Here is a 26492-nt window from a genome sequence, read left to right as displayed (position 1 = left end):
TTGTAGGCAAAATCTGGGTCTCTTCTGAATGCGCAAATGCCAAGATATCTTTTTGTAGAGGAATTAAGCTACTCTTTCTCTAGAAGCATGAATTTTCCTAAGACATGCAGCATGCAAAAGGACATGCTTACCAAACATAAGAAGTTCCATGGGTGTGTGCATTTATTTTCGTAACAGGTAAGCAGGGAACCCTCAAAATACACTGAGCTATGCAGACCCTTTATAGAACCATGCAGCACAACACATACCCCTTCTTGCTTTGTGAAGAGGTTGAGGCAGTCAGCCAAGGCCTCACATGTTTCCTGGGATACTTCAGAGACCACATCAACTTTTTGCAGGAGGAGAGAAGATATTCCTGAAAGCACAAAAGATTAGTAGCATTAGGGGGACATTGTAAACCACAGGATTCTTTATTTTTTCCTCTAAGTAACACAGACGTAACATTCATATTCTACAGGAAGGCTGGTGCACTGTAAGATCTGTGTGAGAAAAGGGTAAGCAAAAGTAGCACTGAGGGAACATAAGTTCTTTCTTTTGCATCCTTTCACTAGCACTGGTCTAAGTGACACATGAATGGATCAAGTTTCTCTTTCAGCACAACTTAGAAAGCAGAGGTAGTAAGCTATGGCAGCAAGACACTGGAAAAGCTACTAGCAACAGCCTTCTTTTAACCACTTCCTAGATCTGAAAGCCTGAGTTGTCTGGTGACAGAATTCAAATACAAAGGATACTGCACTGGCTTAATGTAAGTTAAAGTGAGAAATGTAGGTTTTTTGCCTTCTGCCATAGTATTATATAGAAGAGAAAAAGCTTACCACAGTGCAGCTGGAGATTTAGGTTTGAAAAATAGCCTGGGAGTTACAAGGACACTGATCAATAAGAGGCAAAGATTTTATTTTCATAGACTCATCTTTTGGATAAGTAGCACAGCTTGCAGAGCAATGTCACCTCACATCCTGACTTCTATAACCATTTTACAGAAGAGGCTACGTATCTAGAACCAGCAGGAAACCATAACCCAATCAGCTCTTAGAAATTGTTTAATATTTGAGTTCCATCTTTGAAGCTTTGTGATGTACAGCAATTCCTCAGAAGTCAAGGAAGCCATTCTCTCAGAAAACATCCTTGCTGCACTTAAAAAAAAGTGTTCATTTATTGGCCGCAGACTCCAGGATCAGTTGACACCACTTACTAACACAGGTGCTTCAAGTTGATGTCACACCAATAAACTTTACGAAGTCCAGCAACAACATTTCTTGAATTTATTTTGCAACTTACACTGCTTTATTTCTAATAAATAATATGCATAAATTTCAAAGATATTTGGATTTAGGATAGCATGTTGAGACAGTTAGGGAGATGGGACCTGATATTTAAAACTAAGGCAACCATTTTTTATGACTCAAAAGCTTTTAGGAGAAGTTCCACATGGAAGGACTTAACTCAGAAATCTGCATTTTTCTGGAGCCACAGAACTTGAATATTTTCAAGATACCACATCAACCCAAGGTAAGAACTGGGAGAGCTGCAGCAGTTTCCTCTACTGAGACCTACAGAGGTTCCACATGAACCTGAACACAGTTCACTGACCCATGAAGTTACAAACATCCACGGGGAGAAAAATAGGAACTTATTACTGCTCTTGGTCAAGACTAGCAGCTTCTAGGAAAGAGACAGTATCTGGTTTTGCTTTACTACAGGTTTTGGTTACTCAAGTTGTGTATTTAAAAAAGAGTTAGTGCCCTCATCAGTTCTTCAGGTCAGCAATATGGGGTCAGAGAAACTGCCCTTACAACTACCAAAGGGAGTTTATTCATGTCATACTAATTTTCAAACTGCTTTCTGTTAAGCATTCAGTTTTACTTTCTTATTAATTACAAAGGCTTCACAATAAAACACTCATATGTGTTATGAAACCTTACTTTTCTTCATGAAATAAAAACTCAGCAGAAATTCAGTTAGTGCAAGATAGGTTAACATCACAGAGTAACTTACCCCTGTAGCACACTGAGAAAAAGCTGTATTTTAGACTCTGGAAAGTATAAGGAGGGAAGAGGAAGAACTTTTTTCCTCCAAAAACTGCTATTCTATTACAGGCTATGGATTTCTACAAATAAACAACTTGTTCTCTAGTTCAAACTTCATAAATTTTAGTCACAATGTGTAACTAGGACTCAGGTTCAAAGGAGCAACAGTTAAATGCTCTTACAGAACTCCTTTGTGTGTTTAATACGTGAGCAACTTCTGTATATGTTTAAGGCATTAAATGAAACAAGTTCTAATCTCTAACAGCCTTATGCCTGATTAAACAAGCTTGATGCTTGATTTTTTACACTGCAAAAATCCAGGTATATGTTAGTTTTGGAGTTATTTTTTAAAATGAAGCCTGAAAAGTTCAAATCTGGCATAAAACTCAAGGCAGAAGTCTGTGGAATATATCCCATGACACTATGCCCCTGTACAATTTTGTGATTTCACTTTCCCTTTATCATGCCTCAGCTTTCACTGTGTTTCTGCTTACTACAAAACAAGTGTTTTGAGGGGAAAGCTAGAGTAAGACAGCTCTTTATACCTGTCAGGGAACACTTATGCTCTGCAACAAGCTACCAACTACAGATTTTTTTAAAGCCTTGAGAGTAAACTCCTATGTTATATTCCTATGATACTACTCAGTAAACACTGTATCTAAAAGGCAGTTTCACTACACTTACAGCCACTAATAAAATTGCTTACAATCAACATACTTATTACTTGCTTCTCCAAAACTGAAATCTAGGTTCACAGAATCACAGAATATTAGGAGTTGAAAGGGACCTCGAAAGATCATCCAGTCCAAACTCCTTGCCAGAGCAGGATCACCTAGACCAGGTCACACAGGAACGTGTTCAGGTTGGTTTTGAATGTCTCCAGAGACGGAGACCCCACAACCTCTCTGGGCAGCCTGTTCCAGTGCTCTGTCACCCTCACAGTAAAAAAGTTTTTCCTTATGTTCAGGTTGAACCTCCTATGCTCCAGCTTGCTCCCATTTCCCCTATAACAATATTACTTTAATTGAATATTCTTCAATGAGGAAAACAGTCATGTATTTTCAAACTCCTGAGAATTTAATTTCAGTGAAATTAAAGCGTGTGCTGCTTTGAAGAAAAACGAAAGTCGTCGTCTGGTAACAAATTGCATTTTAGAAGAATAAGCTTTACCTTTTGTAGCATCCAAAGATTTAACCATTGCAAGAAAGTCTGAAATCTCTTTACTGAGTCTTTGTTGGCATGCTTGTGCTTTCTGAAAGACAGCAAGGATAGCTAGTTCAGAAGTGACTTGTTCTAAGGAAAGTGCATGTTTATTCTCTACACTACACTGAAATCTTAAATTTGGAGAGCATCAAATCTCAAAGATTCCCAGTGACAGAGACCAATACATTAAAACTGAAAGAAATTACTTGAAGTACCTTCAAAGACACACAAGCAAATAGAATATTTATGCACGTTACATCACTGATTGCCTTTTGTTTAAATTAGCATAGCAAACCAAACCCTAATGTTATATATACCACTTTTGCATTTTCCCCATTTTTTAGTCTTCTTCTGTAGGCTGCTGGGAACTGCCTACTTATCCTCCCATCTTTGTTCTGCCATGAGGTACTTTGAGTTCTTGTACCAAAAGATACAGTAGAAGCCACTTAGAGTTCAGTCACGTGAAGATTATTTTTGAATTGCAGTGTCAACTTTCCCTTAAAGTAAAAGGTTTTAGAAGTGTGTGTATATATATATAAAGTGTCAAAAAGGCAGCTCACAGGCTGAATGCTGGAATTATCAAGGAAGACTCATTGGAGGTCTGAACAATCAATGCACAAATGATCTAGTGTGACCCAAGCTGTTAAAGGATCATTTCACTGCCTGTTTTATAGAGGTAGAGCTCACGGAAGATTAGCTTTGTTATCCTTCCGTCTTGGTGTCACCAAGTACAGTACACAGGGCTCCCTCTCCTGGCTAAAAAAGTTTCAAGCAACTTTCTACTTTGCAAGTAGTGCTGGTAAAACTGAAAAACACAACCCTGTAGCTAAAATAAATGTGATATTTTATGCATTCAGTCCAAACAGGAATACATGACAGTAAGCAGTGCAAACACAAGCAGCATTTATGCACCCATGGGATGAAAGAATCATTATTTTTAGCCGGACGTACACTAAAGTATTTCAACACAAAACAGTACTAATCTGCAACTACCTTGATTCATCAGGCAAGTAAGTACTCAGTACATACTTTCAGAGTATCTTGTAGGTCCGTAACAGATACTGTATCATCTTCCTCATCATCACTGCTCAACTGTTCCTGTGTGCAGTAATGAGTGCTATATGCAGAGTGGTCTTCTATTGCTTCCAGCCAACTCTAAACAGGAAAAAAAAAAATCACAAACCTCAGAGTTAATACACATTTCAAAGGTCATCCCCAGAAGGCAACAGCATACATGCAAAAGAACAAATTCTAATTTTCTATTTATTTGAATAAGTGATTAGTAAAACAATACACCTTAAGCAGAAAATAGATTGTTAAAAATTGTAACATACATTGAAGATGAGATACCCTGTGGTCAGTGTGCCACAGACTTAATTGATTAAACTTTAAGAACAAATTTAACCCACACTTCAGTCTATCCAAGGCCACAAAAAAAGTCACATCAATTAACAAAATACTACAGGGAATTTATTTTGCACCTCTGGGTTTCTTTTCAGACAGCAAGGACTCTGTGACAAAGTCTGCTGCCTTCTGCATGACAAACTTTAGTAAAAAAGCTCAAGCACTCATAATTAAGAGGTAGATTCTTTTTCTGTACATCAAACCACTGAGTGGCTGAAGGTGGAAGGGATTTCTAGAGGTCCTCTGGTCCAACCCCCACCCCTGCTCAAGGAAGGCCAACTAGAGCCAGTTGGCCAGGACCATGTCCAAACAGCTTTTTGAGTATTTCCAAGTATGGAGACTCTCTGGACAACTGATGCCAGTGCTCTGTCACCTTCACATTTTTCTTATGTTCAGAGGAAATCTCCTGTGTTTCAGGCTGTGCCCATTGCCTCCAGTCCTGTCACCGGGCACCAGTGAAAAAGGGCAGAGGTCCATCCCTCTCTGCAGATATTTACATACATTGAGAAGGTGACCCTGAGCCATTTTCTCCAGGCTAAGCAGTCCCAACTCTCTCAGTCTTTCCTAGTATTAGAGATGCTCTGATCTCCTTAATCATCTCAGTGGCCCTTTGTTGAACTCTTCAGGATGTTCACATCTTATTTGTAGTGGGGAGCCCAAAACTGGACACAATACTCCAGCTGCCTCCACCACTACATGTCTAGTTAGGACACCTACAGAAGTGCAAAGTGACTATACTACAAAGAGCCTTTAAAAAAATGTTATTCTGTTGTTTCAGATCCACCTTTTAAGAAAATATAATTTACTAGGCCCTCTTGGAGAATGGCTAAGAGTAGAATGAATCGTTAATCATTCTTTTGCTCAGGATAATACAACTACAAACAAAAGTGCAAAAGAAGGAAGTTGCAATAAAAATTTACCACATGGAGAAGTTACAAAAAAAAAAAGGGAAATTAGACTACAGGGCAAAATACAGGCACAGAACTGGAAAACAAGGTGGCAATAATTTTAAAGAAGATAATGACAAACTGTCCATTTTTGCTGTTTGGTCTATAATAATGCTAAAAGACTCAATATATGCGCTTAAGTGACCAACTTGATGATCAAGATACTGAACCCACTACTTGTGCGTCCATAGTGAGTGGAATACAAGTTATTCATTACAGAAGTTATTAAATTTTGCAGTCTTTGATAAAGAGTCGTTATTACCTCTCTAGTTTGAGAAGGAAGGCTGTTAATAGGAATCTTGAAACGATGAACAGTGTCATCAAAACATCTGACAGAAAAGAAGCAACTGTCTGTAGATTTTACCTACAGCAGCATTGGGAAAAACACAAAATTAGTATAATGAATCAGTAAAAAGACAAAACTTAGGAGTAAGCAAAGTAGAAAATTACTCTTAACTCAAGTTTTTGCCCCAGTTTTGATGCAAAACAGCTATAGTTTACACAAGAAAGTCTGGTCAGAACAGCTTTGTAAAATGTGCTGTCTTGTAATTTACATAATGAATGATAATACATAGATTCCTTGTCACAATTTTATATTTACATGTATTTGCACCACTTGATTCAGACAAAAATCTCAGCAATGGTTCCAGACCACCAATATTAAGGAATTTGTAGATACAGAAAAGCAAGAGTCACTTTTCATATAGTACTACAGTTCAAGAGAACTTGTGGCTCTAATCTATAGAGCTAGGACAGGCTAGTTACAGAAGTATTGAAATGATCCTAAATGCACTCTCCTTAAGCGCTTCATCTCCTACATATTACCTGGCTTGTCTTTCCTCTGTTCATTGCTTCCAACTAAGGAAGTTTTCCGAAAGTCACCTTCAGAACTGCTAAGTTGACCTCAGTTGGAGAGCTGAAGTTACACAAACAGTCACAAGTAGCCAGTGACAGCTACAGAAGGAACCAGAGCTTTGCTGTTCTGTATCACATGCTCCAAACAGTTGTTCTGCACAACTGAAGAGGCGTGCTTTTAGGAAGCTTTAGATTTGTTTAAATCTTCATGACTTTGGAGCAAAGTGAGCGAGTTTTACGGCTACTTTACATATAAGAACACTTTGCAAGGAACACTGGTTCTTGTCGAGCAACAGCACAAGGCTTTCACTTTTTATAATGGATATGCTTACCAACCTAGCTAAAATTTTCATTTTCTACGTACAGAACACCATCAGATGAAAAAACAAACCCAAAACAAAACAAAACAGTAGTTACAAGTCATTTCACTTCCTACCGTGCAGACAGCTTGTGTTAGATGCTTGCATCCCTGACGATGATCATTATTTACTGCATCAGCTCTTTGGGAAAAAAAAAAAAAAAAAAAAGAGACATTTAATAAACTGAAGATGAGAATTATTTAAATAGCTTATCAGAAATTTAAACACAGAACTTACTGCCTCCGATACCAGGAAAGGACTCCATGTTCTAAGACTATCCAACAGAGTTTCCAACCAAAAAATCGTGAGCTCTAAAAACATCAAAACAAAAGCCAAACAAAAAAGGCCAGGTAAGGTTATAGGTGATTACTATTCCCAGTAAATTTGATAGCTTGAAGGCTATTACAAAAAATGAGCAGTCATCAGGAAAACATTTTAAGTTCTACATATCTTGGTGATCACAGCAACCTGAGAACAACTTAAAATTACAGTGCTATTTTCATTTTTGAAAATACCTAAAGACAACAGTTTTGTTGAGTCTGCTATTCAGTAAGAACTGCAATACTGAAATACTGTATTTTTTAACATTACGGGAGTTGTTGACCATCACATAATTCTACTTTATAAAATCCAATGAGAAACAAAACACACTGAGATATCCAACTACAACATTTCATCTTTCACAAGCTGTAGTACATAGTTCTGGTCTAAAAACAGCTCCTTACATTACAATTGAGTGAATACATCGGAAAACTTACACTGAAGAAAACTTCATAGTCTTCAAAGATTTCATTAAGAAACAAAAATTAAGCATTCATATAGAAACTTGAATTATTTTTTTTAAAACAAGAGAAAAACACAAGATTCACTTGATTATCAGAGCAAAACAAGCTTCAAGCAAGCATTTGACTGACATCTTCCCTTCAAGTTTTAAATTTTCCAGAAGGTGAACTTGTGGCAAAAATAATAGTTAAAGATTATTACAGTGCAAGACATCTATTCAGGAAAGAACAAAAAAACCAAACATTTTGCCTACCACACAGACAAGGCAAAAAACCTTACCACAGTGAAGCTCTGTCACAGAAATTACCAAGAAATGAAGTGAGATTTTAGGGTCTGAGGTTAAGATGAGAGTGCTATGAATCTAGTAACTGTTCCACTCAGCCAGTCCATCTATAGTTTATCCAGTGTACTAGATTAAAGCCATTTAACAAACGTATTACTGAAAGGCTCCCTCATTCAACAACTCTCACTTAAGTAGAGAAAATGACATACTTCCGAGATCTTATAAGCTATTTTAGAACAGGAAATAAGACATACCTTCCATAGGAGACCTTCATATCGTCTGAGGGGTTTGTTGATAACCTGCACAGAAATTAAAGCTTATGTAGGAATAGCTTCAACTAGACAGCCTTGGCAAGTGGCATTAAATGAATACAAAAGTTCCTACCTTTCCAGTTTTACCTCCTAGTATCAGTTTCATTTCTGCACCTTGGGCTAGATCAAGGGGTGTCTGATCTGTTTAGTAAGCAAGACAAGGCATAAGAATTTGATGTGAGTAAACCTAGACGTACGTAACTTTAAAAAGTCATTCTGACACTGTGTTTACCCATTACATTTTGGTCCCACAAGCATTCAAGTTTACTTGGAATTAGGGAACATAAATTCCTTAGGGGCAAAAGACTAAAAAAGGCTCTGAACTGTATTGCACTGAACCATCCTTTAGAGTTTTACTGGCCACAGAGGAGGCCTTTGCTCTTACTTAAGTTTGGTTTTGCACTTCAGCTATATAAAACAGCTCAGAATATTCACAAATACAGAGGCATTTTTAATCAGATGACAAGCACACTCTGCATAAAATTTTCCTGAATTTGCTTCCCTCAGAAACCTTCTGAAAAGTAACTTTGTTTGGGCCACACACCTTCAATCTTATCCCTCTTTGTGACCTGTGTTCAGCATTTAGCATCAAGAAAACAGAAGACAGGCATATTTCATGGTTAAGACAGAGAGCAGGTAAATTTTCTAGAATAAGTTTGGAAAATAAAAGCATATATGGTAAGTATTTTGCTACAGTTCTTAAGTCTCACAATTTAGTCAGTGTTGGGCTTCCCTTATTAGTGATACAAATCTTGTACAGCACTAAGATTTTCCTTGAATATTGAGAGGTAACAAAGTTTATAGAAGCAGTTAAATTTCTGTCTCTTCTTAACACTATCTACTTTCCTATGGTACTCACCATTTTTGTTTCTTATTTTAGGATCTGCACCATTTTTTAGAAGTTTCAATGCACAGTGCTTATGGGCACGGTACGCTGCACAATGCAATGGCGTGTTCCCCATCTGATCTGTACAATTGATATCAGGTGGTTTGGGCTTGTTCAACTGCAAAAAAATAAAGTTTTGCTTACTTATCAGTCTTCCTCCCTCTCCAGATGCCACTTTAATTCTTTCCAAAGTTACCTGTTCCTAACTAGGATGCATCAGTGTAGATCTGGCAACAAAGACGGCATGTAGCAAGCATTACGAGAAGGGCAAGGAACACAACAATCAAGATGTTTAGCTAGAGTAAGCAACTTGTGGAAAGGGTATAGCAAGCAAAAAGCTGATGTCTACTGCATGACATTTATCATGCTCAATTGCATAGTGCCAGAGAGAGTTCCCCAGCACTCAATTAAAGTGAACCGAACTAAAGCACTGAAGTTCAGTCATTTATATTGCTAGATGATTCTACTGCTAAAATCTATACTGTTCTCCCTAGAAGACTCTCAGGCACAGTCAAAGTTAGCACAGGCCAGTGCTAAACCCAGAACAAGTTTACATGGCCACTCTGTTTCAGAGAATAAGATCTTTGAACACAAGGGTGGCAGGCCCGCCAGCCTCAGTGACAGAGCTACCCTAGGCCATTCAGAAGCCCCTGGGAAAGCAGGCTGTTATACAAACAGCTTTGCTGCACTCTGAACTCTTAACTGCAGTGGGAAGTTAAGATTAGAGCAGCTATGTAACTGAGGAAAAAAACCCTGAGTGTTACTTGGACATAATAGAAATGTTTTGAGAAACCAATCCTGTCAAAGAGAAGGGTCATTAAGCATGACACTACTAACTGCCCTAAAATACCACTACACTTCTACTTAAGTATGTGGCTATTGGATGTGTACAAGGGGGCTGGACTAGATGGTCTTTAAAGGTCCCTTTCAACTCAAGCCATTCTATGCAATATCAGCTATTATAGGTAAGCTTCCAAGGCTGCCTTAATAGAAAGGCTCAGTTACTGTCAAGCAGTCAGAGGAGACTGGAGTCACAAGTGCATGACAACAGTTTCAGAGAAACTCAGTTCAAGCCATATGCTATCCTAGAGAAATTACTCCATAATAACAGAATTCCCATGGCAGCAATTTAGGTTAGCATGAACAGTAACCATCTTAAATGTGCTTCAAAAATAACCCTATAAAGGATAAACTGCTACAGCTGTCTCTCAAAAGGAGACAGCTTGTGGAAATATAACCTCATTAATACTGAGGTCAAATACTTGACTTCCTGAGGATCCCTAGGTTTTAGCATTTTGTGACCAGCTGTTTTACATCTGCCTTATCTCCACTTCTCCTGACTTCTCGTCTCCACACATTCTAAGTCACATGCCTATGCTTTCAGCAGCTTACACCCCTTTACAAGGCAATATTTTGAAGAAAGTTTCATGGATCAACTTGATATAAAAAGCTCTTCAGTCATTTCAGTAAATGTACAGTACATTTTTGAGAACTCACAGGAAGAACACACTGGCTTTGGCTCAAGTAGACTAAAAAGCTTTGGTTAAGATTCAGCTAACAAAAATCCAGCTTTTAGTAGAAAAATGTACTGTGATCTGGTGTGAAACTCGACAGAGAAGAAGCACAAAAGCCAGCACTATCATTTCACCTCAAGAAACTTCAATAGAAGGAATAGTTATAAAGTTAAAGTGCATGCAAGAAAACGAGAAACAATGGTCTGAAGTTCAATTAGAAAGCTTAAAGAAACTGCACCATTAAATTATCTCTTCCAGACAATTGTGTTACAATATGCAGTACAGTCTTTTTTGGGTAAAAATAATTAAGATAAAGGAGAATTAACAATAAGAGGGTATCTTTCAAGTAAGTGGCATTCTGTTCCAAAAGCAGGGCAGCAGATAAATTCTAGTGTGTTAGTTCTCACAATAAAAGCAAATGTAAGCAGCTAAAGTTTCATAAGCATTAACAGTCTGCTAATTAAAAAAGATACAGTAGGAGCAGGAAGGCCACAAAATCAGTACACAAATAAGGAATTGTCAAGAAAAAGGGTAGTTCAGAAGAGCTACACAAATTCTCCAGAGGTATTAACCTAAGGGCAGGAAAGCCAACCATAAAGCTGTAAGTGGAGAAAGTTCTTTAAACTTCCAAGAGTCAGCAGAAGTTTTAAAATTGTAATTCAGTGGTCACAGAGGTTCAAGTACTCAAAGGATTCTACAAAAAACGTGTTATGACTTAACTTCAAAACTGCCTCAGGGTCAAAAATGTGATAAGTGCTCTGAAGTTTTAGAGGTCAACATAAAGTTGTCCTTGTATATACAGAGCTCGATGACACTGATATTTTAAAAAAAAAATCACTTAGAAATGAAGATGTTTGCATGAAGAGTTACACGTGCATACATAGTACATGCCACATGAGAAAACACAGTTCTTCAACGATAGATTACCATGAGGAATCATCTTTTTCTAATGTTTTTCACACCAGTTGAAGGCTTAGTCAGCAGGCATGCAACATCAAATGCCACAAGCTACATATTACCAGAATCAAAAATAGATCACTTATGCCATTGTATTAATTGTAATTAATACACTAATATCAGTGTATTAATGCACATTCTTCCACATGTTAAGTACTGTGTACAGCTCTGGTTCTCCCTCCATTTCAAAGAGGATAGTACCAAAAGTATAAGTAAGAATTATAAGGATGACCAAAGTTTTTAAAACAGTTCCCATGCAAGAAGGAGTTAGCAAAACAAGGGCTCTTCAGATTAGAAGAGGCAAATTTAGAGGACGGAAAGAACAAATTTTTAAATAAGTGTTTATTCTGACATTTCCATTATAAGTAAGTAGAAGTATTCAGACTGCTTTGATGCCTTGAAATGTATTATTAAAGGAGCTAACTAGGTAGAAAGTGTTCCATACTGCATGTCTTACTTCCAAGGAAAACTCTTCAGACTCCCAAAAACATGAGTTCAAGCATTGAGACCCCACTTCAAAACCCAAGTGGATATGGTCCTGGGCAACCTGCTCTAGTTAATTCTGCTCTTCAAAGAGGAGTTGGACTAGAAAGTCTCCAGAGGCACCCTCAAGTCTCAATTCTTCCATGATTTGCTTCTCTGATAGCCTTACCATAGAATCATAGAATCACAAAATGGTTTGGGTTGGAAGGGACCTTAAAGCTCATCCAGTCCAACCCCCCTGCCATGGGCAGGGACACCTCCCACCAGACCAGGTTGCCCAAAGCCCTGTCCAACCTGGCCTTGAACACTGCCAGGGAGGGGGCACCCACAACTTCCTTGGGGAATGTGTTCCAGTGTCTTACCACCCTCACAGTGAGGAATTTCTTCCTAATATCTAGTCTAAATCTGTCCTCTTCCAGTTTAAAACCATTCCATGCCATAGTATTGTTCAGCCTGAATTACTGCAAGCGTGCACGTGCGCACACAGTTTTCAAGCCCTGCTCAGCATGAAATTGTGTTGTGCAGGTGACTGTCCATTAAAGACTACAGAGGCTTCAGCTACAATGGATGCTAATAACAAAAGCTTACTTTCAAGATTTAAAATAGGCCATACTGCAGTGAAAACCTAAACACCCATGACATTAAAGTATCCACAAAACCAAAACAAGCTTATGTCAGTAGATCTAGAACCTTTACACTGCTATTTACTACATAGCATGTGGCTATGTTCAAGCATTGACTTGAAACACTTGACAAAACATTACAAGCACGTGAGTTCTTACCAAGGCAGTTAGTTTCCCCGTTTCCCCCTCTCTTGCTGCTCCTAAGAGTTCTTCTTCCAGTTTCCTTTCTTGTGTCCTTTCCACTGCTATTAAAAAAAAAATCAATTTAACCTCAGTCTCAATAAAGTAGCAAGTACATATAAAGCACAGCACTGAAGAAAGCATACCAAAAAAAGCCTAGAGAAACAAGAGTTTCCAGTATTATTTATGTGGGACAGGTATAAATGGAGTATTTATTCAGAAGTCTGTCAGAGCAAAAATATGTTCAAAAATATGTAATATTTGACAAAATGTGTTAGTGTGTATACACATGCACACATACATGTTGTTGTTGGTTTTTTAAACACTTAAAAACCCTACTCCCTAGTAAAAGGGAAAATGGGAACTTTGTGACACCCCCATCAGATCTTCCCCTTGTTCTTTTCAGTTTCTCTTCTACTCTTCCTATCACCTTACAGAAATTTTACTCGTCTCTAACAGCCCAGCAGATGAGCAGCAGAAAGCACTGTTATCTGTGCACGTCCATGTAGAATCAGAAGAGAGATCACTTTTCACATACACAGTCTATGACTGGACACAGAGCTTCAACAGTATTTAGGGGTATCACGTAATAATACTAGGAAGAAACACAGCTCTTGAACTCACCAAAACTATAAGCAGCAAGCCTATATGTATTTGGACACCATCTCCCTCACTTTCAACGCCTGTGAGGCAATGGAGAAAATGAGGTAAAGAGGTCTTTTGGTTTGGTTGGTTTTTTTCCCTTGTGACACAACGTCCAAGACTGCAATAATAAGTCCTAAACTTAGCCAAAACCATGTTATTTCCGCAGACTGTTTGGAATAGTACTCTTTAAGGATTTTGTTGACACAAAGTCACTTACCATTCTTGATTTGAGTTTTTCCTCTTCCAGTGAGCTAAGGCTTTGACTGCCATGTACTATTCAGAGCTGTAGCAAGGATTACCCCAACAGGATTGAAATAGTTAGTTGAATAATGCTATTAGCATCCCTGATACTTAACTCTCCAAGTCACTTGCAGACATATTGTAGAAAAAAATAAAAATAAAAACAACCCAAAAAACAATGACCCAACTGCCAGTACTGCAGACAAGAATGAAAAACTGCATTTTTTTTTTCTTTCTAATGACCAAATTTAGAAAATTAAATTAAGCTTCTGTAACTTGCAAGAGGAAATCAGATTTAAGAATGTACAAGTGTTAAAAACACCAGGCTGTGACCTATAACAGTTACCTTCCAACATATTCCTTATGTCTTTGTCATGAGTAACTTCTTTTGCTGTCTCTCCACTCCCATTAACAATAGAAGTGTCAGCATTATGCTGCAAGAGTAACATCACCACCTCCTGGAAAACAATTTGAAAAACACTGCTTATCTATCTCTGTTATGGCAAGGCCACAGTTGAGCTTTCCAGCTACCGACATCCTGTACGATGAGCTGCGTAACGGCTTCTCACCACTGCTGGCTTACAAAAACAGGAAGGGATGTTTTAGAGAGATTGAAGAGAGGGACTAACTGCAATTTTCTCACATCAGTCAGGCTGACAGAACTACCAGGAGATTGGTTATAGCTGAACAGACCTGCTCCGATTTAAAACCTGGTGTACCTGGCACGAAGGGTGAATTTGACAGGTAAAAATAGTCCAATTGGCTCTCTTGATAAGAGGCTAAGTCACTCCTTCAAAAGAGCCAAGAGGTTATCCACAGAGGTGCTACTAGTTTGGGAATGGTGGTGGCACGTGGGGAACAATCAAACTAGTGTCACATTACAGGCCTATAAAAAACTTTAGTTCTAGTTTTCTATGAAGAAACAGCACTTCAAGACACCAGATGGACCAGTGTGTTTTACTTCATAGTTTTTTTACCCCTCCAGAAGTCACTAAGATTAAAACAATATGGTTTCTCTCTATGTAAATATGCAGTTAGTTAGGAGGAACAATCCCTACTCATTTTACTGTGTCAGACGTGCCAGGCACAAACACAAATTAATCTGTTGTACTTCAGCAGTAAATGGGACATCTTTACTCTGGTTTCCACATGGTAATTAGCACCCACAGCAAGAGGTAGCACTATGCTTCAGCATTTTCTCCAGCACAGCAGAAGCAGAACAGAAGCAGCATCAGTTAGTTACACAACTGATGCACAGAGTGCAAAACCAGACAGTAAGTCATTTTTAGACACTGTAAAGATACCTTTTTGAAGCAATCCTATTGCTAGTATTACCTTAATAATTCTATGATTGAGGCTTAAAAAAAAAAAAAAATACTTTACCTTACGTCCTGTGAAAGCTGCACGATGGAGTGGCGTGTCCCCCATATCATTCAGCACATTCACAGCTGCACCAGCCTAAACAGAAAGACCAAAAGACATCTGAATGCCCTTCCAACAAGAACAACATAGCTAGTCTCTTAGACTGGGGGGAAGGGGGAGAACAGAACACTAATGTAGGGCTCATGGCAAATCAGATCAGATAAAGTATGTATACAAGATTCATAACGAGCATTCTATAAACCACCTCAAAAAGGAAAAAACTCCAGCATTTTTTCCAGGCATCTCTCTCACTTTTGAGGTGGTAGTATATAGAAAATAAGTTCAATGCAGGGAGCGGAGGTGGTGTTGGCTTTGGTGTAATTTTTTTTTGGGGTGGGGAGAGGGGAGGTTTGGTTTTGTGGAAAAAAACCCAAACAACAACAACAACAAAACCCAAACAACTTAACAAAAGAAATGCAATGGTACTGGATAACATGCATACACATATTACAGATGTACACACAGTAGCACTAGCCTCCTGGTGCTCCTGATCTCACAAGTGGCATTCTCTCTAAGCACCTATTGCTGCTCTTTCACTTGAAGTGAAAACTTCCATGTCAGCATCCAGATGAAACTTAGCCTTTCTTCTCCTCTCTTTTCTCTTCTACAATCTTTGTTTCAAATCTCCCTTCCTCTTGTCACACACTTTCTCCATTCCTTACCTTTTCTCTGAAAGGCAGATTGCTTGTACAGACATTGTTCCAGGAAACCAAGAAATCCTACCCTTCTTTTCTTGAAGCATTTATTTTATAGCAGTTTACCTAACCTCTCAAAAAGACATAAAGATGGCAGGACATATATAACTATCACATACATTTAGATCACATAATTTAGCCAGATCACAGCTAGCTACCTAAAGTTAAGTGACGAACCTGACTCTAGTTCCAGAGCTCTGTTTCTGATAATAACCTCATTCACTCACTTTTTGAGCACAAAATCTAGGCACAAGTAGACAGACACCCCTATATATATGCCTGCATTTCAGAGGTGCACAGCCTCCTTGATTATTCCACTCATTCTCTAAATGATACCCTTTCAAGAGCTCTATCAGCAAAGAAGAACACACAAAGTTACACGTACTCTTCCAACTCTGGAAATGGTGATAAATGCATTAAGTCACAAAACTTTAACTTTTGCCCTCTTTGATTGAGGGCAATCTATCTACTGAGCAGGTGTGAAGGCTAGAGAAGAACTTCTCAAAAAAAACCTCAACTTCTTAACTCTGTTTCCTGCTTTAGTCCCAGTTATGGCTGGTAGCCTTTATTCTGAATGAAACTCAAGTTTAGATTAGCTACCTTTTTTATTTGAGGCTGTTTAGCATGTCTCCGCCATCTATAGCAAAATCTTTCAAACAAGAATAGGGTATAATACAGCTATGGATAGTAGAAGCTACCCTGAGACCCGAGGGTAAAAAAAAAATAAATAAACTCAGCCAGAAACAACTGCAAATGCAGTGCAGATGTGACTATGAAGACACAAATAGGTCAGCTTTGACCACAGAGGTTTATAATCTCAAAGATGTCAGAAAGAAATGAGTTAAACTATGTTAGCCTGTGCCTGGAAAGAAACACATATAAGTTACTTGGCACAGAATTCTGGACATACTTCTGTGCAAAACATCCAATTAGGTAACACAGATTTTTTTGCATTTGAAACACTTTAGCCTTTACTGCAACTCAGTAAACAAAATTGCCTAAATTAGGTACTTGATGTACTACCACAAGCTAGATCAGGCCCCTGAAATATTTGCATTACTATCAGATGCTGGCTTACTACATGCAGATATCCACTGAGTTTGTAAAGGGATGTAGCTCTAACAAGTGCAGATCTATTGTACTGTATGTTTTTAATTCCTATATTCAGATAGTTACATAGACAAACACACATACCTCCTGAGAATGTTAGCTAAGTACTGATATCTGTAAACACTGTTCTGGGTAACAGCTGGATACTACTGTATAGACTTTTAGAGTCATTATTTTGCGTCCTTGTAAACTTAAGATCAATTAAGATCAATACTACCACTATTTCATCTCTTACTTATCTGTCTTACATGCACACAAACTGTAGGAGTGGCTCTGCCTCTCCACAAAGCCACCTTTCTTCTATCACAAAAACCTGAATAAATACCAACTGCTTTTAGCATAAAGAATTTTCTGACTTATACACAGAGGCAAATAGAAATATACCTTCAGCAAATCCTCTACCACAACAGTATGTCCAAAGTAGCAGGCAAGGTGAAGAGGTGTCCAACCCATATTAGATTTACTTCTGCCTAAAAGACAAAACAGGTAAATTAAGTTTTGGTGTCACAGTACAAAAAAGATATTGCCACGTGCTTGTAGATTGTCGTGGATGATCATTCTCCACAGCAACGAAGAAGCAAGGAGGTTGGAAGCATCAATACCGTTCATGTCATGTGAATTACTAAATGGGTATGCAGTCTGAGAACATTAAGAGTCAAATCTTCAGATTCTTTCTGAAAGAAGGAAGTCATGTAGTCTGATGGCGAATAAAACTTTTGTTTTCATGTAATACCTTGTTCTTCAACAGCAGCAAGAACCTTCAGTTACTTCCCTTCACTATGAAAACAGCACATACAAATACACGTTTCTCTTGTTTATAAAAAACAGTTTGGTTTATCTGGTTTTATATCCCTCACACAAATTAGAGGTAGGACAACCCATCTTTCAGACATGATTCAAACCAAAGCAGGTAGCATGGCCTACTGTTAGGTAGTTTTGTTGTCTTGTTCTTGTAATAAATTTTAATAAAGATAGCGTTACTAAGTATCATGATTTGAAATCTTGTGCATTGCAGAACTCATGTACCATCTACAGCTGCAAGCCCCTGCAGGAAAAATAAGCAGAAGTAGCAAGTAGGCACAGAAGTGACCATGCAAAAAAAACCCTACCATTTATGCTTTAAAGAGCATTTAAAGCACGTCCTGGTGGATTGGCTGTATGAAAGAAATTAAAGAACTGTCTTACAACCACTTCTTTAAAAGAAAGATATTAAAAGTATTACAGAACACTAATTTAACAACTCATGTTAGTTTCCAATTGCAATACTCAATTGTACGAAGCAAAGCTGATCTATGCTTTGATTTTACTAAGCAGCAGACCCACAGCATTATAAGTGCCATCTAAAAGCTACCATTATTTATTTGGAAGAAAAATCGAAGTGAGGCTTTGGAAACAGTTTTGAAGTTAATGCTACTATTAAGTTTTCTCTTTTCATGTATCCGCAAGCACTGAAGTCTGGAACATGCATAACAAGTTTGCCCTGAGGGGACAAGATACTAGCACAAGAGAGAACCACTGGTCTTGCAAGTTCATAATTATTACTGTTCTCTTATTACAAATTAACAGTATAATGTGGTTCACAGCTGAAATATTTTCGCATTTCTTATCACTGTTTTCAGCTAACATTTCTGCTCTCTGCTGACTCTTTCTTTTGCTATTTGGTTTTCTCCTCAACTCCTGCTGTTGTTCCAAACCCACATTTAGTATCTTCCCTTCATTCCAGTCTAACCTACAGCAGAGCTCCTGCCTTATGTGACTGATGGGCTCAAGTACCACAGAAGATAAAATACTGCATGGATCACCAATTCTGGGGCTACGTATATTGGATAATGTACTAAATGGACATGACTCATCCCTCAGTCTAGTAGGGAAGAAGGTTCTTGCAAAGAACACAAAAGAGGTCCAAGTTGCACTGAATTCGTACAATTAGCCCACGACAGTCATTAGTTGCTGCTGCCAAAAAAAAAAAAAAAAATCAGGAACTTGGTCAGATCTGTAGTTCTTACTGAATAAAGTGCCTCATTCCACATCCTCTCTGTACCTCTGCATTGCTGATGCGAGCTGACCAGTTCCTTCTCAAATTCTTGAGGTGTTTGTTACTTCTCTTCAAGTGACCACAAGTGTTGGCACTTCTTTTACAAGTCTTTTAAACCAGAATTATCATTACACTGGGGAGAATGCAAAGATAGGGAAGTAGAATAAACAACAACAACAACAAATAATTCCCCTTGCCCTCACATCCAGTTATTTGCCTTAGTGCCAGTCAGCTGTAAGTCTCAAATGTTACCATTTACTTAGAGAATGGAGAAACTATGCAGTCATCTCCTGGTTGTGGTCATGCTCTGGGGGAAATTTACACTACCTCCAGTACAGCCTCCCATCTGCTCTGAAAGTGCTTTAACTCAAGCCAAGCGTCACTGCCACATCAGATGCAAGTCCTGAAGGAACTGCTGCAGTACTGAAGACATTCCCCACACCCTGACTTTCTAAGGATATCTGATTATCCAGAAGGTAATGACAGAAGGACAAGAGGCTGTAGGGAAGAGAAGGAAGATTAATGGTTGCAAAAAAGTCAGTTACAGCCCACAGCCTGTATTTTAGTTTGTCATGTGGTTGTGCAATTTTTATCTGGTAGTACCTAACAGATCAGGATTTGTAAGCAAGACACAGTGGCTTTGGTAGTGAAGCAGTAGAATGGCAGGGGTAGTTATACTGCAGAGGTTGGCTGGCCTGAATTTGCCTTAGACTATTTCCAATGTGGCACCCTATAGGTGTAAAGAGATTGACACAATTGTCTCTGAAGGAGAACAGAGATTTAACTCTGAAGTTTCACACAACTGGAACAGTTCCCTCAGAGAACACTTCTGGGGGACATAGTTACACTGCTATCTCCTTGAACATCTAGAAAAACCAGAACTTAGAAAATATAGATTTAACTGTGTATAGATTCCAGATTCAGAACTATTTTGTTTAATCTAAACTATCACCAGCACATTCCCCCTAGTTTCCTAGATCTCCCATTAGCAAGCACATATTAGCTAGCTGGCCATGTCTTCCTGAACTGGAGGAGTAACAGCTAAGCACCATCCTTCCCTTCAGTAGCCGAGTCTCTTCTACCTTGCTGCAGACTTCCACAATGCTAACACTTGACTTGAAGCAGGAAGACTGACCAGAGACAAGTTTACTTGATTTAATACAGGACTGCAGATTATGCCATTTCATTATGCTTTCTTGGCTTCAGATTATGTTTGAAAACACATCTGAGAAGCTCTGAAATATCTTCTGAGCACAAGAGACTTCAACAACTCATTTATGGGTACCGCTGCATGAATCTCAAGGTATTTTTATTTCAGCTCTTTAGGGACTACACACAATGTCATGAATATTTGCAAAGGACATACTTGTGACGGTTGAGGAGTCCAGCTCCATCAAGCTGTGTCTAATTCTCCTTTAAATTATGAACTAGGTCCCTGAAGATGAAGTATCACAGCTCTGGGTTTTACAACTTGTTTTTCAGAGGTGAGCACATTAACTATTGTGAAAACACAAACACACCCGAGTAGTCAACAAAATGATGAGTAAACTGATGATTAACAACTAGAGTTGGGAAAGGGATAGAGCTTGTTCAGATAACAGACTTCCCTGCTCCTTAGGGCAAGGTGCTCCCTCTGTCATGGACAAAAGGAAGCATAGTTGCTATCTTCCCTCTCCCTCTGCAGCGCTACCTTCTCAGTGCTGCTTAACAGTTAAACATCGAACAAAGAAATACCAGCCTATATGGAAAGAGCGAGATACACATCCACTTTTTTAAGCAACAAGAAACATATTCATGAAAATAAAGAGAAACATAAAGCTAAAAATACATAGAGCGGTCTGCAACTGCTAACAAGGCTGCAAATCCACCCCCAGTTTGAAGTTTTAATGCTCAGCAAGTTGCTTAGCCATAAGGATGTTAGGTATGCACGTACAAAACTTTAAGGTTGGGCAAAGACTCAGACACAGGCGAATGGCAGTTTTACTTTCTTTTCACAAGTAACCTAGTATACTGCTAATAGTAAAAGCCACACATTTGTTCCAACCATCCCTGCAAGTGGCAAGAGATGAGGCTGTTTCTACTATGTGATAATGTAACAGTAGCCTAAAAACACAAACCAAAAAAACCCAAACCGAAACATACTTATCAGAGCACAAATAAACTACCTAATCTTCTCTGCTGCCTTTTTGAAGGCATTTTACCTCCTTGAACCATCCTTTGCCCCCAGGGTCTGTTTTGTTCAATATTATAAAGCTCCAAAGCTCGCATAAGCTTGAACACAGGCAGAAAAAGGCACCGATTCTTTGTCTTGTTGACATTTCTAGATTCTGTGAATTACTCTGAGGTTTTCTGTACATTACAATTATATGTAGTCTGCTTTTACAATCTCTCCCTTAAGCCAGTATAGCCTTAAAGGGTAAAAGTAGTTGTGTAAGTGTTCTTTATTACTCTACTGACCACTTCAAAGAAAGCAATGTTATACTATTAGTAAGTTTCACTACCTGTAGCATCAACAGTGATACTACAAACACTTGAGGAAGGCTACTAACCTTTACAGTTGATATCAAAGCTTGTTTCTCCTTTGTCCATGGCATCCAATAGCTGTTTAACTTCTTCGGCATTTCCATTTCTAGCATCATGGAGAAGCTGCTGTTCTGCTTCAGTACTCATCTCTAATAAAGATATGAAAAAAAAACAATTTTGCAATCTTTTGCTGTAAGTTATAGCTTAATATTATGTCACTTTTCTCCCTTCTTTAATATTAGCACTAATATAAGAAAGACAATGATTTACTATGTGGAATACAAGCTGTTGCCAACTGCCCAGCACTCAGTCATGCTACTAAGTGGCATTAAAAATCCTCATAAAAGCCAAAATATCTATGTTTTCCTGCTTCTTGATTTTCTAGGTTCTAAGTGCGGCTTGCGAGTTGGAACTGTACGCCATAAATGAGGCACGCTTTGCTACAAGCATAGCCCGTAAGCATTTACTTTTTCCTCATTAGGTTTTCACCTTTACCTCTTATGATTTCCAGAGGCAGTAAGAAAAAAAGATGTATGCCTGTTAGTCCAAGTATTTCTTCAGAATTAACCGAGTTTTATTTTGACTGCCAATCCTGGGGTACAGAATCGATCTTCACATGGAGAATACCCAGATACCCATCAGTGACATACAATCAGCTCTTGAACTCAGATACTCAACTCCCTCCAAACCTTGACTTGAAGGGGAGTCAGATACTCACACAACTTCATAGATTCGACCTTATCTTCAAGCACAATAGTACAAGAATGAAGAAATTAATGTATGTTTTACAGTCACAACCAGCTAATTCTCATGACATGGCTTCTGAACTACAAAAATGGTGCATTTACAGCTTTCAAAGAATGGAGAAAAAAAATCTGTTACCATCGCTAGTTTTACAACCCTCTACTAGACAGTGAGTCTGAGACCTTTGGGGAAGTGACACTGCTACTTATGGGGTTTGAATACAGTTAAGTGATGTCTTGTCCAATCTTTTCACATTGACAGAATGACAATCTGAAGTTCTGTTTTTGTTTTACATGATATTAAAACAACTAGACCCAGGTGCAGCACAGCTCAGTAGAGACAAACCCCAATTTTAACGTCCCATTTAAATATACTACTTTTAAGAAGAGTCAAAAAGCGATTTTAGAAGCAGCCTCAAAAGACTGTGCAGTAATGCATAATTTATTGCTGCTAAAAACAGCAGTAAAAGAGGGTGCCCAAATTTAGTGTCTCTAATTTAGCATCTTCACCTGACACACTAGGTTTACCAGATCCTGAAGAATCTAGATTTCTGATGTCAGTTCATGACTGCAGAGAACATTACTGGCCTCACATAGTTCATTGTCCTATACCAACAGAGGTTTCTATAGGTCCCACAAACCATTTACACCCTGCTGCACTGGACAGGCAGCTTGGTTTCACCACACACACTGACAGCTAATACAGATGCAAGGAGCTCTTCAACTACTGTAAGATGAGGAGACACTCAGCAAGAAAAGAAACAGAGAACCCTGGCTAAGCAACAAAAGGCTCGTAACAGCGACAGATCTTGTAATATTCAAGACTGAGACAGACGCCTAGAACAGGACAGACTGCCAAAGTGCTAGCAATACAGAGTAGATAATTTTCCCCTAGCTTTTGCTCAGTCAGCAACGGGAGAAAGGGAATTTCTTTTCAAAGAACTTGTGAGAGAGACTAAGCAAGCCGTTTCTAGCATGTTTCAGAACAGACCGGATCAGTCACCTGAAATCTCTCCCAGACACAGGATACAAAAGCCCTCTCCAGCAGTGGTTAGATAATCCTCTTGTTTGTGCCTGCTTTTCAGTTCTACTAGAAAAAAACAACAACTCCAAACCAAAACAGTACTAGTCCTTCCAGTAATCCTTTGAGCTCCAAAGATACCTTCTCATGTAAACAGAAGTCTTTCCACTTGTCTGAGGCAACACAGCACAGTTTGTTGTTACTGGGGCAGGTATTATTTTCCTCTGTGAATCAGTTCTACCAGTGTCTAGTGAAAGATCTAAATCAAATATGTTAATGTATTATCAGTCTGTAATACTTTCTTTGAAGCTGGGTGATACTGTTTCAGGGGGACACAGAATGCAACACTGAGAATCAGACAAAAGCTAAGAGGATAGTCGGAGCACATTTTGCTGGCCTACCCATCAGCAAAGGCAGAGGAAAAAAAAACCCAACCAACCAAAAATCAAAGCTTGTCCCTCATATTCATCCCTTCCCACACAGTATTTCTTTCGTGATCTCTGAAATGCCTCAGATGAGAGAAACATTCTTATCACTACCCTGCATCATTTGACAACATCCCACATACACATCAGGTATGACTATCAATGCACTTTCAACACATTAAGAACCTGCAGCTTCTATTTGATATTGATGAGAAGGAAGAAAAGACGGCTTGGGAAGTGAACCAAGAAGCTGATCCAAATGCACAACCCTTGTATGCAGCAAGGCCATTTACACGGCTGAGCAGAATCTTAAACAGCTTAAGACCCAGGGAAAGCTGAATCACTGTGTAAAATTACTTGCATGATTTTTCTCCCCCTCAGGTAGTCATTACATAAAATTCACTGATTTGTTTTTACTCTTACAGCAAATATTAGCAGTAGAGTGACATGCATAGTAGTGACATGGCTAAGAAAGTTCTATTTGCTTCACTGGTTTAGTTCCCAAAGACTTTGTTGCTTAGGCCAGGCCTCCAATTCCAAATATACTTTGTAAGCTTGAAGCATTCAACGATGCAGAAGAATGACTGTTTGGCTGTTAGTCATAGTTAAAAGGATCGTTCACAGGAAAATGTTCCTACAATTGGGGCTGGAAAGTGAATCTGTGTACAGTCACCCATCAGACAAGTGAAAAAGAACCAAAAGTTTTAGCTAACAAGCTAAATGAAGTGCCTAAATGACGCCGGCAGCAAAGGGGCTCTTAACAGAACTTGGCATAATCTCGAAAATACTGTTTTAAGCAACAGTATTTGCTCTATAATGGATATTATCAACAACCAACAGAAGTTTGAGTGGCAAGTTCAGACTGTGGAAAGAAACCAAAACAGAGACATTCAACCACCATACTTTTACAATTGTACTTTGCACACCTGCACTGCCCTGCAGACAGGATTTTATTTGGTCCAAAAGAGCCCCCAAATCCCTACCTACCAGTTTTGAGGTACCAAGCCAGACCATCAGCACTGAGGGAGAAACTTAATAGTTTAGTTTGTATTTATTAGCTGTAAAATACTACTAGCATGTTAATCTATATGAATGCAAAGCTAGACACTTCAGAGAGCAGACATCTGTTCAGCCTGCAGTGCTGCTACCATTATGTTATTCCATTAATCAGGTGGTATAGGTTAAACTGCCTTTCACAGCTCATCTTTATGCCCTGTGCTGTTGAAAGGCTTGTAAAGCAGTCTCTACAGTCACTGGTGTACCATGAGAAAACAGCACAAGAACAATATTTAAGCGTCTCCTAGACAGCCAAGATGTGACTGCAAGGCACTTTGGAACTCATTAGGACTCCTGGAGCAGTACTTGATTGCTAATTGAATCTTATCCTTTAAGAAGGTATAAAGAACAGCAATGAGAGGCTCTGCTTCTCATCTTCTACAGGACCTATGCCAAAGTGATTTTCTCATGATATTACAGCATCTGTCTTTACACAGGAGTTGTTTCTGACACAGAGAGCACGGGTTACCATTCTCCCTGCACACCTGCCTAAGTGAGTTTTTGAGAATACTTAAAAACGAAAGGCCACTTAACTATCAATATACAAACTATCAACTTAACCCAACTGCTAGGAGAGAGTCCAAGCAAAAAAAATGCCTCCTTTTCTCACAAAGCAGTCTACCATGACTTGAAGTGCCAACCCTGACTACAGAGCGGCACTACTGATAAAGACCCACTTTGCTTTTGCTTTGATTTCTTATCCTGCCAAGACCTCCTGCCACGTACACAGCCCAGAACAGCAACACCACACACTAACCAGAACACAGTTGTTTTTCACTCTGCTGCAGCTTGACAAGCAGCAGAAGCAGTAGTGGCACTGCCCAACTTAATGCTAAGGCTCTGAGTCAGCAGCTACTGGTTGCATAGGAAGCTTTTTATTCATGACACGGTAATGTTAGAAAAAAGCACTAGAGACTATTTCAAGAGATCTCCCTCTAGCAATGAAAACTAGATTCCTGTAGGAAAGGATGATACTTGCTTAGGAAGACTTCTTACATGTCCCAACATGCACACATTGTGAAGTGATGCTTGTGCACCAAACTGCACAAACAGACAGAACCTGTCTACAAACCCACACCATGCTGCACTGACAGGAGTTGGTCCAAGAAGGAGTTGCAGTACTAGAAGCATGAGTGATGTTATCTTTAAGTAGTTACATTAATACTCGCTGAAGTTAGAAGCTGAACATGCTTCTATGACACAGCCTCATGATAGTCCATGTGAGAGTACCACATATTTAAAATCAAGTCAGTCTGCTCAGCAGCAATTAGGACGGATGCAGTAACACAATGCCTATTCAATACCACTGCCAAGGCAAAAGCTATTTAAACTAATCCTCATTCTTCGGCATCTCCTGGCTGTTTTCTGCACATAGCTTAGTTCTGTTATGTCACAGACTTTCTTTCAGCCCAGGAGCCCCGAATAAGCTTACCGCAGCCAGTGCAAGATCTCACCAGATCAGCAACGAAAGCACAGTCCCAGGATGAACTTCAGCTGAACCGTGGGAGCTCTCTACCTGTATCCTAAACAGAGCAGTTCGTTTCAGTGCCAGTACTTAAACCACTTTTTAAGTGTTTTAACACTTTTTTTTTAACACGACAAGCTTATAAGTCGCAGCAACTGCACTTTCCTACGGGAAAAATGCGCTTAGATTCAGGGTGCGGATCACCACACCTGGAGGCACCGGCCACCTGCTGCAGCTACAGAGCAGTCGCGGGGGGAAGGGGTGGGGGGGAAGGAGCTTCCCGAAAGCCAGAGCCCC

The 26492-nt window shown here is 39.0% G+C and overlaps 1 protein-coding gene across 1 annotated transcript; it reads right to left on the bottom strand.

Annotated features, from left to right (window-relative positions):
- Window positions 1–248: 248 nt before the first annotated feature.
- LOC104548217 (oxysterol-binding protein-related protein 1-like) lies at window positions 249–21632 on the bottom strand (the record flags this gene model as incomplete). Its single annotated transcript, XM_010194169.1, has 14 exons — window positions 21512–21632; window positions 17312–17397; window positions 15084–15158; window positions 14047–14158; window positions 12795–12880; window positions 9032–9176; window positions 8246–8313; window positions 8116–8160; window positions 7033–7106; window positions 6873–6936; window positions 5844–5945; window positions 4260–4385; window positions 3198–3279; window positions 249–355 (listed from the first exon to the last, which is right to left on the bottom strand). Coding segments are annotated over exons 1-14 (1293 nt in total), but the record flags the coding sequence as incomplete, so codon positions are not given.
- Between the last annotated feature and the right edge of the window lie 4860 nt (window positions 21633–26492).

Source organism: Mesitornis unicolor, unplaced genomic scaffold, assembly GCF_000695765.1.
Source record: "Mesitornis unicolor isolate BGI_N332 unplaced genomic scaffold, ASM69576v1 scaffold51991, whole genome shotgun sequence".
Classification (NCBI taxonomy): domain Eukaryota; kingdom Metazoa; phylum Chordata; class Aves; order Mesitornithiformes; family Mesitornithidae; genus Mesitornis; species Mesitornis unicolor.
The sequence above is the reverse complement of the archived record's forward strand: the minus strand, read 5'-3'. Positions and strand labels throughout refer to the sequence as shown.